Genomic DNA, 14665 nt, shown 5'->3' with positions numbered 1-14665 from the left:
AGCCACTACAGCTTTGTTATTTACACAAGTGAACTTTATTACATGTTACGGATGAAGCCTGAGGTGTAATTCTGTGAGAGCGAATGGACCAGACACACCTGGACAATCTGATTTCCCTTCTGCCAATCAATGCGGCCTGCTGAAATGCGGCCTGCTCAATGCGAAGATCCAAAAACCAGAATTCTGAATAGTCTTTGTTGCAACTGACGTTTAGTCCCCAAGCATTTTGTGTAACAAGAGCTCTCTCTCTCTCTCTCTCTCTCTCTCTCTCTCTCTCTCTCTCTCTCTCTCTCTCTCTCTCTCTTTCCAGCTGGGTGGGCTATGAGAAGGAGGGATTCCGGGGTCACCAGTACCTGCTGGAGGAGGGGGAGTTTCATGACTGGAGGGTCTGGGGTGGCTGTAACTCTGAGCTGCGGTCTCTGCACCTCATCCGAGCGGTAAGGCCTGGCGAACGCTACCAGAATCTTTGTATCTTTGGTTTTCATTTCTTGTCTTATTTCTGTTTTTCATCACCTCATTGGGATGTATTTATTGATGATGCAAAAAGCCCTTGTGGGATAATGATCTCAGACAAGTAGAAATGTTTTTCAGCAGCAATGCTTGTGCCCATAACTGGCTTAAACTTTTTAACACAGTCAAACTGTTAGTCAAACTCTGATGTGTCTCCCGTGGTTCTTGCCCAGGACTTCACAGAGCCTGAGATGATCATGTATGAGTGCACTGAGGAGGGGCAGGAAGGGCACAGTCTGGACGTGCTCGAGGCCATTCCAGACTTGGAGCTGGTCGAATACGGAATAATGACGCAATCCATCCGCGTGCTCAACGGAGCGTGAGTATACCTCAAACTCTAAAAACAGCAAACATACAGAAAGAAATGGAGGTGCCGATTGCATCAACCTAAACCCTGTAACACACAGCACAATACAAGCACAATAACCTGTCCCCCTGCAGCACTCTGCCCCTAGTTTTTGTAAGGATTACCATGACTATTCCGTTCTGTTGAGACAGGTTAATGGATACACTCGGGTGTACCTGATGTACTGTGGGATGTAGACATGTTTCTGAGAGCTCCATGTAGGCCAGAGGAGTTTTACATGGTCACCAGCATGTAGTGACTGAAAGAGAAAGACACAAAGTGAAGTTAACACTGAGATTTTACACCAACAATTACTTTTTTAGGATAAGTTACAGTGGCCTCTGTTTGCGTGAAGATTTTGACCTCGTTTTTCTTTCCAGGTGGATCGCCTACTCCAATGTGGATTACTCTGGGTCCCAGTATATCCTGGAGAAAGGGTTTTACAACAGTTACCAGGACTGGGGAGGCAGCGACAGCCAGATCTCCTCAGTTCAGCCCATACGACTGGTGAGTACCTGATCATCTGCAGGAGTCATGTCCATTTGCTTTGTTAATTGTGCAAAAGCTTCATTTAGTGTATTCCAATCACACAATTTCTGTTTTTACTTCTGCCTCTAGATTGCACAGTCAATGAGTTTTGGTTTAATTAACGTACACGTTTATATTTGTAAATGTAGATCACTGCTGAAAAACAGCTACAATACTCTTCAGAATCTTTGATATTCAGAAGATATTTACATTATTGTATTTCTGTTTTTTTCAGGCAGTAGGGAGTAGTCCAAACTTCAAGAACAAGGTAAAGTAACTGTTTAAGTCAGTGGCACCAAACGGCTGTTGCTACCAATAAAACACAGATGGAAAAAGAAAATATATATGTTTTCTTAAGCTGCTGTCGCATCACTCAGCCAAGCCTACAAACAATAGAATTCAAGCATTTCATTCAAAGGGTAGAAGGATTGGAATTTGATAAGAAAAATGTAATCAGAGGGCCATATAATATGTATTGCTTTATTATACTTTATCACTGTCAAATTGGACACTAACACTGCCTGAATTATGGCATACAGTAACATGTTATCAGCGTTCAGACTATAACAGATACTGGATAAGGTTGGGATGACGTTACAGTGGAATTAATTTATAGTGCGTCACAGGAAGTTAGCTTTAAAACTAGCATTATATTAGGTGTGTCCTGAACTCTCATGAGAATGTCCAGTCACATACAGTCAATTCTACCCTACCTGGAACTAAGCAGAGCAAACACTGTGCACTGTGTAGCTGTAACTTACACTTGAATCAATCAGATACCAAAGCATCTGTTGGGCTTTCCACTTTGGTGATGTAAAAATTTAAACAGCGGTGGAGCTAAATACCGCCGCTCTGTAACGCTGTATTAATCGAGTTTCCCCCAGGAGTGACTTATAAACACACTCATTAAAATTGCTATATATAGAAATGAGTTTTGTAGATGCTCAGGTTTTCAGATTTTAGGCGGTAGCAAGGTCATTAAAGGAGACGTCTCTATCTGTCTTTTGTCATCACAATCTCTTTACCCCTGGTGAATGCAAGAAGCAGAGGCACAGTGCCACCTGTAACCAGCCAGAAACTACAGTGGTGTATATCCAAGGCCATGTCAGATAAAGCCATCAATGCTACAGCGTTCATTTTAATAGTCTTAGGAGATGCAAGAACAAGGATTAGTTACACAGGTTTACCTTTCATAAAGTTAGATGAAACTTGTGTAGACTGTTGGAAACACTTTGTGAATGTGGTCAGTTGCGTAAATGGCTTTGTGGTTCATCGTGGTTGTAAAGTTAGACTGTGTGGGTGTGCTCTGTGTTTAGATCCAGCTGTTCTCAGAGCCGGAGTTTCGGGGGAGCAGTCTGCTGTATGAAGATGATCACACGGCCATCCCTGAAGCATTCCAACCCCAGTCTTGCAGAGTGATGGGGGGCAGGTGAGTAAAAGAATCAGCCAGGTTGTATTGTGGTTTGAATTGAGTTTGTGCTGCCCCCCTGGGGGTAAGAGGAGGCAACAGGATATGAACTCTTTAAAGAGGATCGATCCTACCCTATGCCTTCTGCAGTAGTTTTCTGTATGTGTTTCAGCTTTAACTAACCTCTCACCCTAAAAACCCTCACTGTAATATCAGTACCACAGTAACAATCCTGAGCATTGTGGGTGGTGGCGTTGAGTGATGATTCTTATTGTTGTCTTTTCAGCTGGGTCGTATACGAGGGCCGTGAGTACTCGGGTAACCTGTACGTGTTGGGGCAAGGGGAGTACCCCAACTTTGCCACCATGGGGTGCCCCCCAAAAATCAGTATACGCTCTGTCAAGATGGTCCCCTTGGTAAGCATTTCCAAAACCTAAATTTACTAATTTATCTTGTGTCTGGATATTTTGGGTTAAATTGATCAAAAAAAAAAAAAACACAGATTCTATTAGTGTTAGACACTATTTAAAAATCCCTATGAAGTCAATCGCTGTTTAGGGTTAGTGATATAACTTTCATCACATGGATAAGCCACAGCTACTGTAGATTGGGGAGTTTCCCAGCATGAACTCGAGTGCTGTGAATTGCTTATCCCAGCAAAGTATTGATTGATCAAATCGACCGCTTTGTAACTATTAACTAGTAACTGTTATTGGATCGTATTTTGTCATATACTTGTACTTGCTCGAACCAAAGTCATTGTATTTTTATCTTGCTCTTAATTGTATTATTACTTGTACTGTGATTCTTGAAATGTATTTTTGTTTTACGATGTAAATCGCCCTGGATAAGGGTGTCTGCTAAGACATAAATAATAATAATAATAATAATAATAAATAAATTCTTTTCTTACACTGAAAAAGAAATAAAAGTGAGCTGTACAGGGCATTACCACATGATTCAGATAGAATATCTAGCTTTAAAAAAAGGAAGGAAGCAAACATTGCAAAGGCAACTAAACCTGTAAATTCAAGATTTCAAATCTACTAACAGTAAAATCACAGTTTACAGGATTCTAATCCCAATGAAACTCAGATTATTGGGCATTACCTTGGTGGTTGGCCACTTTATTAGGCTTTGCTCCGTATATCGGGTTTTCCCAGAGCACAGCTTGGGCATGACCTGGCGTAGACTCCGCAAGGTGTTGGAGGGTGTCTCAAGGAATGATAATCCATTAAGATATTAAGATTTATTACGAGCCTCAAGGTTCTAGTCATCGTCTGTTTGCAGCCACAGCTGTCTCTCATGGCAATCACTTTCCATTTGTTTGGTTATTGCTGATAGCTGATGGTCCACGATGATCCTGGAGGTATTGGTAGCTTCTATGTCTGTGTCGCCTCTATGCCCGGTATTTATACTCTAGTAGGCTCAGAGCATACGTGAATACAGTTTATTTCTGTTCTCTTACTAATTAAAATAGAAATGAGTCATTCAGTTGTTACTCCATTCAAGTGCAACCAACCACTAACTACTCTCTTTGAAAAAGTTACTGTGGTTAACTGTTTACCATATGTCTCCTTTCTCATGCTTTCTAGCACATGCCTTATCATTCATCATTCTAACCTAAGGCCAAGTGGAGTTGTTTTAGCAGCTCGACTTATGTCAAAGTCACTTTCAGCTTTAATATTACCAACACCTTTTATTTCCTATGATTACCTGTACATGTCCTCTGTAGAGCAGCATGCTGTTGAAATAGTTCCTGACGCTGTGCCTCCCCTTCGTGCAGGTGTTCACAGAGCCCTCCATCTCTCTATACAGTCTGGAGTGCTTTGAGGGCAGGGAGATCAGGCTGGACTCGGAGGTGCAGAGTCTGCTGTCTGAGGGGTTCAACAACCATGTGCTGTCTGTGCGAGTCAGTGGAGGAGTGTGAGTAAATTGCTGACACAGCACCGCGTGGGGTCTCTGAACCCCAGTATTCTGGACTGACGTGTAGTCCAGGCTATCATGATGAAGTGCATGCTTGTAAGAGCTGTAGAAATGCTGTAGTCACAATTCTATGATATGGATGTAATATATATATATATATATATATATATATATATATATATATATATATATATATACAGTCGTGTGCACATTTATTAGAACACCCCATTGCTTCTGTTGTTTTGATTTGTTGTGCGTATGAAATCAAACCACTTTGACTGAAAATCTTGGAAAATTGTCAAAATAGGCAAATTAGTGATTGTCTAATTGAATCTGATTTTAATAGGCCACACATGGAATTAATTCAAAATAGTAAGAGAAAAGGAACACACAGCCACAAATGATCAAGTTCATGATATTTTTTAGTTGTTTAAGATGCCTAATTAAAGCACAAAGTGATCTAACATTTTCACACGAGTGCCTATTGTTTTGATATTATTATTATTTGTTTATTTAGCAGACGCCTTTATCCAAGGCGACTTACAGAGACTAGGGTGTGTGAACTATGCATCAGCTGCAATCACTTACAATTACGTCTCACCCGAAAGACGGAACACAAGGAGGTTAAGTGATTTGTTCAGGGTCACACAATGAGTCAGTGGCTGAGGTAGGATTTGAACCAGGGACCTCCTGGTTATAAGCCCATTTCTTTAACCACTGGACCACACAGCCTCCTTATCACCGAAAATTGAAATTCTCACACCCAGAGGTTTTCATGCAGTTAGGTATATCAAATCGAGGTGTTCTAATACATTTGCACACTACTGTAGTAAATATAAATATGTATGAAAAAACATAAAACAAAATAGACAAGGCAAGTACAAATTAGGATTGGAAAAATAATCGATTTATTTGTTAACTGATTATTTATTGTAGTGAAGAATGATTAGGGATAATCTCACTGCTTAAAATGGACAGTCAGTATGTTGAAACAAACAATAAAAAGCACATGTACCTGCAGTTATTTATACTGTGTACACATAGTGGGATAAATACATGCTGAATGACTCGGGGTGGGGAATTCATTGCACTGCCTGACCCAGAACACCTGCTTAATAAATATCTTAGCATTGCTGAATAGATCTCCTTCAAATGTATACAAAATATATCAATGAACAAGCCACTCCACAAGAGCAGCTATAGCAGGGAGATCACCCATGCACTACCAATGCAGAATGACTAGCTGGGGCGTTTGTTCATTTTCCGCACAGGTTATTGGTGTTTCAAATGTGCTTGGATGTTAAGCATTATTCTGAGAGCTGTATAGGGGTCACAGGAAAAGCTCAGGATTGCGAAGTGCATAAACAACCATAGGCGTAGTCAACTGTACATATTAGCTTATTTGAAGTCAGATTTTAATAAAAAAAAGAACACAATACATATTGCTGCTGTCCAGTCTTTGTCAGTTTTGGTCATAAGATGGCACTTATGACACTTAACGGCAAAATACTGTTTTGATTGGCTCTTTAAATCTGCTGTGAGGATAGCGGCACCATATTTAAACTGTAACCCCAACCTGTTTCCTGATTGGCTGATTCTGTGCCCTGGCAGGTGGGTGGTGTGTGAGCACAGTAACTACAGGGGGCGCCAGATACTGCTAGAAACCATTGAGATCACCAACTGGTTGAAATTCAGCGAGTTCAACAAGATCGGATCGATTTACCCAGTTCGGCAGGTTAGTGCTGTTTTATATGGTATTTTTTTAAAAAAAATGGAAAAAGATAGTGAGGAATGATGCTAATAGGAAAGGTAAACTGATGAACAATGAGGTATATTCAATTGATCTAAACAGTGGCAGAACTTTATACAACCACCATGCAAATCAATAAAACTTTTTTGTTTTGTTGTAACAACACAAAATAAGCTCACTTGCCATTTCCTATTGGTCATCAACTCCCCCTAATTATTCTTTGTTCAAGGTGCAATAATTTCAGTTCCAGAACTGAATACAGTATTCTAAGACTCACCAGAGCATCGTACCCCCTCTTCATAACCACCTTTGATTTGTACTCTACCCTTTGGACTATATACCCAAGCATTCTGCTTGCCTTGTTGGTTGCCTCCCCGCTCTGTCTGGCTGCTGTCAGTCAACACAGTAAAGCTGTATTTTCTCGTCCACTGCAGAAGCGAGTGTTCTTCCACCTCAAGCACCGGGAGAGCGGTCAGTACATGGCGACCCAGGCAGGGCTGGAGGACATGAAGTCTGGGAGGGTGGTGGTGACGGAGCAGCTGGAAGGAATGAGTCATGTGTGGTTCTACCAGGACGGGCTCATCAAAAACAAGGTACATCACACTGGCTTCTCTGTATGTCACTGCTGTTGTGTTTTTTTTCTTTTGCACGAACCAGCCGCTGATCCATCATAATAAGGGCAAACTTAACACTGCAAATAATAGTTTACGATTGTGACCAACACCTAGTAACATGCACACCACCTAGTAACCTGTTGAACAGCGTACATCACCCGATGACAGCAGACTTCGTCCAGTAATATGCAAGCTTAATAAAAGGCACCAGTCAGATGCACAGCGTCATCTAGAAACGTTGACATGCCAGGAGGTGTCAACAGTAAGATGCTTTAAGGTGCTTTAAGTTTATATATATAGGTTAAGATGTGCGAGGTAATTAAAAAAAAAAAAGTCCTCAACCTTCTCACACCCCCAGTTTGAGAACTACTGACGTACTCAGATGCTGGATAACTTATTATCAATGGTGGCCAGTAAAATCTGTATAAAGGTTTATTGTAGTAAAAGCATAGCAAAGTGTAATTAAGAATAGATGAAGCATGTAAAGCATAGGTAAGCATTGTAAAACACTGAATTTATGTATTTGGTAAATTTTAATAAATCAGAATTGATCTAAACAGGATAGTCATTTAAATCTTTTTTTATATATTTTTTTAAAATATCATGAATAAACTTAAGAGACTCTTATGACTTGTTGGATGTTTGATGTTTATAATCTTAGTAGGTGCCAGCACTATCTAGTGCAGTCATTGCCAGGAAAACAACAGGAAACTTGATCCAGATCACTAGATCCAAGAGGAAGATCACTCGATCTCCAGCTCTATGAAGAGACTGTGGCTGATCCAGTGTGTTACAGTACATATCGATCTCCAGCTCTATGAAGAGACTGTGGCTGATCCAGTGTGTTACAGTACATATCGATCTCCAGCTCTATGAAGAGACTGTGGCTGATCCAGTGTGTTACAGTACATATCGATCTCCAGCTCTATGAAGAGACTGTGGCTGATCCAGTGTGTTACAGTACATATCGATCTCCAGCTCTATGAAGAGACTGTGGCTGATCCAGTGTGTTACAGTACATATCGATCTCCAGCTCTATGAAGAGACTGTGGCTGATCCTACAGTACATATCGATCTCCAGCTCTATGAAGAGACTGTGGCTGATCCAGTGTGTTACAGTACATATCGCTCTGCAGCTCTATGAAGAGACTGTGGCTGATCCAGTGTGTTACAGTACAAATCGATCTCCAGCTCTATGAAGAGACTGTGGCTGATCCAGTGTGTTACAGTACATATCAATCTCCAGCACTATGAAGAGACTGTGTCTGATCCAGTGTGTTACAGTACATACAGCTATAGCAGGCCCATTAGAAGTGTAGAGCAGCAGCTGAACTCAGATGAAAGCACCTGAACACAGACTTAACAAAAAAATTAAAAATAAAACATGTACTGTGTTTAAGTAATTGCAATAATACCACTCAGAATGCTTGCAAACAGTTACGAAAAAAAGGAAATGAAATGCAGTTACTTACTCTTCAAATTGTCTTTTAGATATGTGAGCTGATGCATTTGAGCATGCAAAACTTATTTATTACAAATGACCAAACCACACTGTATTCTGCTTGAAGAATTCTGAATTGTTAACCCCAGCCCTGAACCCCCCTCTCTCTCCTCCCTGTCTCCCCAGCTGGCTCCAGAACTGAGTCTGCAGGTGATGGGTAAGCCTGACAATGCTGCCAAGGTGGTTCTGTGGTCCGAGACCCGTCAGCCGCGGCAGAGCTGGAGGGTCCAACCCGACGGGCACATCCTGAGCCAGGCCTTCGAGGGCATGACCCTGGATGTGAAAGGTGAGTGGCATTGCAACACTGTGTGGCACATTCCTTCAGGTCCCATATCACTTTCCTGGTGTCTGGTGAAGTTAACTGTCCTGCCACCACACTACAGATTCACATCCTGTGCCAGTAAATACATCTACTGTACAATGTATACTGGACTTGCAAGAAAACAGTTATTTTATGTTATTCACAGGTAAAGAAGTTTGAAGTCTTACTTTACTGTGGTAAACGAATGCCCATATAGAACCTTTGCTTGGCCCATTGCTGGCTTTAAAAATAAGAATGTGTATGTCAATTGGTGGTTGAAAAATACCCCTGATAATAATTTGTTGCTTGTCCACATCTGTTTTTGGTAGCATCCTTTAACCATGGTTACAGGATTAGAATATTCAAACAAACACTGCTTGAAACTGCTTGAGTGTTTGCATTCATCCTTACCATGCAAAGGAAACCAATGTATAAATCATGTATGAAATAAGTAACGCACATTTATGAACCTACTTAATCTGTTTTTATACAACACGTTGTGGTGTAGTTGTAAATAAGTTCCAATGGGCACTGTGATTTAAATTGGTTTTATTTGACAGATTTTTATACTGTAATATGATTCAAATTATACCTTTGTTTCCCAGCTAATTCAGAATTAAATAATATTTGAAAATGTAATACGTAATGAATATCCAAACATGAAAAAGCCATATTCATCCCTGCACTAGCGTTTCTAGAGATATTTTTCTGAGCATCTCTTTCTATGTTTGCTGTTCCAGGTGGCAAGACATACGACAGGGACCATGTAGTGGTCTGGACTGTGAGTGAAGAGAGGCCATCACAGCACTGGGATATGGAGAGCCTGTAGTCTGGACTGCAGTGAATGAACTTTAAACCAGCTTGAGCTGTGAGCACTTCTTACAGGCACGGAGTGGAAGTGCTTCTTACTGATCCTCTCTGATGCATCCCTGAACTCTAGCCTGCTCTTACGGCCTGACAGATTGTTTTCCCTGAAATGCAAGCAAACCTCCTGGTTAATTCTTCAGAAAGGCTAAACTGGGCGTTGTGCACTATATTGAAGTCTGCTGTAGATATGGGGAGTAGTTTAAAACACATATGTGTTGCTATTTACAACATTTGGTACATGTTATCCCAACAGTTATTTTTGTAATGTGTATAAAAATACTATTTTTAATAATGTATGTCTGGGTTAAATAAGTCTCAAAATGAACAATATTGGGTGCACTGTCCACATCTCTGAGCTGGCTTACAGGGGAGGACTGACGTACAGGGTATGAATTCAGACACAGTAATCCTGATGTACAGTATCCAGCAGCAATTTCTCATTTGTTCCAAGTATGAAGTCAATCCTTCGAACCGCTTGTTCATTACAGCACTGCAAGATGCTCATATTATTTAGCCTTTTTTAATGCTAATACTTTCCAAGGTACTGTCTATTCTTATGTTCACTGAAGGAACTTGAGGCTGGTAATAAGAAACGGAGCCCCCATGAGGGCTGGTCGTATCAGCGATAGCCGCCCTTGATGGTCGTACAGCATATTGACACTGTTATGGCATGTGTTTCTATTATTTCCTATTCCACAGACATGCAACTGTTAGTGAATCAAGCGGTTTAAACAATCCAAAAGTGGGGGGCTCCCGAGTGGCGCATCCAGTAAAGGCGCTCTGCGCGGAGTGCAGGACGTGCCCTATAGCCTGGAGATCGCAAGTTCGAATCCAGGCTATGTCACAGCTGACCGTGACCGGGAGTTCCTAGGGGGCGGCGCACAATTGGCTGAGTGCTGCCCGGGTAGGGAGGGCTTAGGTCAGCAGGGGAATCCACGGCTCACCACGCATCAGCGACCCCTGTGGCCGATAGGGCGCCTGTGGTTCTGCAGTGGAGCCGCCAAATCTGTGTTGTCCTCCAGCACAATAGGTCTGGTGGCATCGCTGTGGATCTGCAGTGCGAAAAATGATGGCTTGGCAGGAGCACGTTTCGGAGGACGCGTGTTCCAGTCGCCGTTTTCCGAGTCCAAAAGTTTAGCATGAAAGTGCCCATGATCTCAGCTAGTCAGCGTGTTATGGGCACAATTTATGGAGGCAAAGATTGTGAAGTGCCTTTACTGTATTTTAACTCTGAACTGGCCCCAGAAATTGAACCCTGCCTTTAATCTGGATACTTACCACATGTGTTGAAACTGTATATATCATTGAAACAAAAGGCCACCTGTTTATTATCTATTATATATGTGTTTAATATCCTGGGATTCGTGGTGAATAGCAAAGCACTACAGTACATGTTAAAGAGTAGTATATATATATATATATATATATATATATATATATATATATATATATATATATATATATATATATATATATATATATATGTGTGTGTGTGTGTGTGAGTGTGTGAGTGACTGAGTGTGTGTGTGTGAGTGTGTGTGGATGTGTACATAAGTGTTGGGATGAAGATCTCTTTTAAATGTATTCCAGAGTATCAGTCTTCTTGTTTGGCAGACATTGCATGTCATGTCAATTCTATACTGTACACTCCAACAGGTATAAGAACACTGGCTGGATTCTCACGGCTTTTTACTGCATCGGTTATTTTTCTTTTCTTTCCAATACACACCCAATAAAGATACCAAACCTGAAATAAACCACTCACATATTTTATTTAGGGGCTTCTAAACAGTCTGGAGCAGTTTGCTATTTTAACATGTATTACTTATGTATTACTACATGTTTGTGATGGAGTCGATTCTATCCCTGTAATATATACTGTAGTGTTTATATATGTATGTATCTTCAACTGTGTATAGGGCTGTAGCTGTTGATTTTCAAGGCTAAAGGTTGATGCATTGCTAAGGCTAAGCAGAGCTTGATATAAGAAGAGTAATTCAATGAAATCAGCATTTTTAAAACCCAGTCGGAAATTGGATCTGAGTTTTTATTCTTTAACCTGATTTATATTGAACCTGTCAATGTGACGTCCCTAATCTCTGGTAAAATACCTTGAATGTTATTTTTCAAACTATGTTTAATCTCTATGAACAATCTCTATGTTCAGCGGAAAATATGTAAATTCAATATTCATTTATGTCATTTACCTTTTTTTCTGCTTGATGAAAGAAAATGTCCGTTCTAGTACACGCCCTCTGGAAGTTGCCTTTCAATCTACAGCTGTGGCCAAGTTTTACATTACCTAGAATTTTAGGATTTTTTGTTAAGTATATGAAACTACAAAGCGGTATGCAACTCAAAATGTGTCACCACCCCGTTTCAGTCCCCTGGTTGCAGCTACGTCTCTGTGTAGATTTGCCACCTCTTTGTGCAACACAGAATGCAGTAAGTACATTAAACGTCAAACAGAACATGTCTTTGCCTTCCAGAGGATTAATAATATCTCAGCGACAGGAATACAGTGGTGACGCTGATGTGTGTGTACAACATGCTTATAGTAGGTGCATTGGTTTTCAATTAATTAAAAAAAAAAAAAATTGGAATTGAATCAAACAGAGCAGCTAATGTTCATACAATATTAACCATTAAAACAGGGCACTTCCAGTTCAGACACACAGGGTTTAAGTGGCTTGCATGCAGTATTCAGCATTGTAGCTTTCGTGGTATATGGGAAGAGCCTGACCACTACGCCATTTTATTTCTTAATCAACTTTTTCCAAGTTTTTATTGAGTCTCAGTAAAAGAATAACAAAGCTGTAAAAGCACACGTTTATTGTGATCAAACAGAGAAGGGCATGGCACGTTGAATACTGAAAATAAATGAAACCCAAATGTCATTTTATTTTTGTTCCACCTTTCCCTTGCCTTTTTGGGATGTTTTTAATCACTGAGAATATTTCTGTTTTTGTTTTTGCTCCAGTAATTAATTAATTATCCTATTTCTCAGGTTTTACCTGGCTTTGAACTTGTTTTGCATTTGTCTGGAGAATTGCACAGCATAGCACTTGAACAAATTTCCTCATGCTGTGCACATCATGTGACAATGTGACCTTTCAACTCTGCCCACCCAACCTACTCTACATATAAAGAGAAGGTGAGTAGGTGGACAAGCCCAGTTGGAAGGCCATTTTGTCACATTATTTGAATTGGATGAGGAAGTCTGTTCAGTCCTAAGGTTTTTTAAGACAGATATTGGGGAAAGATGAGACTCAAGGTTGGATCAAAATAACCCAGAATCACTCAGCATAACTGCATCATAAAAAGGCAAGTGAAAAGTTGAATAAAAAAGGGCATTTGAGGCTACTTTCTAAAATTTCCAAAATAACATAGTAAAAGTACAATTTTCACTGTGTAACAGCAGGAACACATTCTGTTTGCGAGGAAGTCAAAAGGTTAAACCTAGGTCACTGAGTGGCTCACCTGGTAAAAGCACAGCTGTGTGGTGTGCAGGAGGAGGCATTCCATTCCATTAATGTGGAAAAGATCTGTGATGCAGATTATTTCATTACAACGTTGTAGCAAACCACCCAGGGACAAGCCATGATTTGTTCATGCTGTAACAAAGCAGTCTTCCTTATGGCTTGGAGAGCTCAGAGACACTTGGCTCTTGGTAAGTGTCAAACATATAAATTGATCTTTTTATTTTGCGGTGCAATTAAAGTTATCTTGTTTGGGGTGTGGCATCATTCCACCAGTGTAGCGCTATATAGTGTGTAGGTGGTAACCATGATAATATAGCAGGCTACCGTTAACTAGGGATAGCTGTGCCATATTGTTGTACACTCCTATTTGTTATCATTGACCTATGTGCAGGGGTTCACGTAACTTTTATCATTAGGTTCTTATGTGAGTACCAGCAGAAATGGTTTGGAATTCACCCAAATTAGGGGTCATCATCCAAGTCGCTGTCCAGCTCCACCGCCTCCTCCCACAGTTCAAACAATTGGGATGTCAAAGACCAGGGGTGCAAATTTAGAGCTAGATTTTTTTCTGTTTTATAAATGTTGTAAAAACATCTATATTAAAACACATGACAGAATAAATGTTCTAATATAACTTGTAACATAGCATGGAGGGGGTTAAAATCCTCCCTGCGTAAGACATGTGCGCAGGCACATTTTTGTTAGGTTGCTTTATTGTTTAATTTAATTTAATTTGTTAATTGTTTTATTGTTTAATGATCCCCTGCACATGGGTGGTAATTGTAAATTAGACCAAGTGCAGGGTATAAAAGAGAGACAGTCAGTCTGATCAGGGCTGCTGAGGAGAAGGAGTGCTCTGCTTCCAAGCAGTCATTAAAAGGACAAAGAAGTAAGTTTATAGAACGGTGTGTTGGTGTTTAGCAGGTAAACGGCTTAGCCGTCCTGCCCGTTTAGTTTAGGTTCCTGCGCATTTAGTTAGTGCTCATTAAAGAGCTAGGTGTTTATTTTGTGTTTTGATTCAGAGCTGAACCGGAAAGGAAATTGGAATCCTGCTGGAGTCGGACTGATGTGTTGGACACGAATTGGAGGATTTAAGTGAATCAATAAAATACACGACTTATAAATATATTAAGATATATTCTTTTAGTAGTTTGCAGTAATGTAGTAGGATTCTGCATTCCTGTTTAGATATTCTCTGTAACCAGTAGAACATATTATACCGTGTAACAATTTTTTTATTTTTTTTTGGTTCCTGGGTAGTAAGTGTTATTTCCTAATTGCTTATGCCTCAAAAGTATAGAAAATGGTTATTATTCCCCACAAACTTTGCTTTTGTGACCAGGACAGTGATATTTTGAAATTTACCTATTTTCCAGAACATTCCAGATAGATTCAGTGCTGAGTAAACTTGGAGTAACTTCTAGAACTTTCT

General features: G+C 40.3%; 1 protein-coding gene across 1 annotated transcript in view; it reads left to right on the top strand.

The window, feature by feature from the left end:
• LOC117414182 (uncharacterized) overlaps window positions 1-11776 on the top strand; it is an 87094-nt gene extending 75318 nt beyond the window's left edge. Inside the window, exons 12-22 of the mRNA XM_034906092.2 lie at window positions 311-437; window positions 684-829; window positions 1237-1363; window positions 1620-1652; window positions 2701-2813; window positions 3079-3208; window positions 4579-4718; window positions 6330-6453; window positions 6903-7061; window positions 8710-8869; window positions 9625-11776. Coding sequence (XP_034761983.2) covers window positions 311-437; window positions 684-829; window positions 1237-1363; window positions 1620-1652; window positions 2701-2813; window positions 3079-3208; window positions 4579-4718; window positions 6330-6453; window positions 6903-7061; window positions 8710-8869; window positions 9625-9713 — 1348 coding nt within the window. The 3' untranslated portion in view covers window positions 9714-11776. The remainder of the gene's footprint in view (window positions 1-310; window positions 438-683; window positions 830-1236; window positions 1364-1619; window positions 1653-2700; window positions 2814-3078; window positions 3209-4578; window positions 4719-6329; window positions 6454-6902; window positions 7062-8709; window positions 8870-9624) is intronic.
• Window positions 11777-14665: the final 2889 nt, after the last annotated feature.

Source organism: Acipenser ruthenus, chromosome 25 (assembly GCF_902713425.1).
Source record: "Acipenser ruthenus chromosome 25, fAciRut3.2 maternal haplotype, whole genome shotgun sequence".
NCBI classification, from domain to species: Eukaryota; Metazoa; Chordata; class Actinopteri; order Acipenseriformes; family Acipenseridae; genus Acipenser; species Acipenser ruthenus.
Note: the sequence above shows the minus strand (reverse complement) of the source record. Positions and strands in the feature narration are given on the sequence as shown.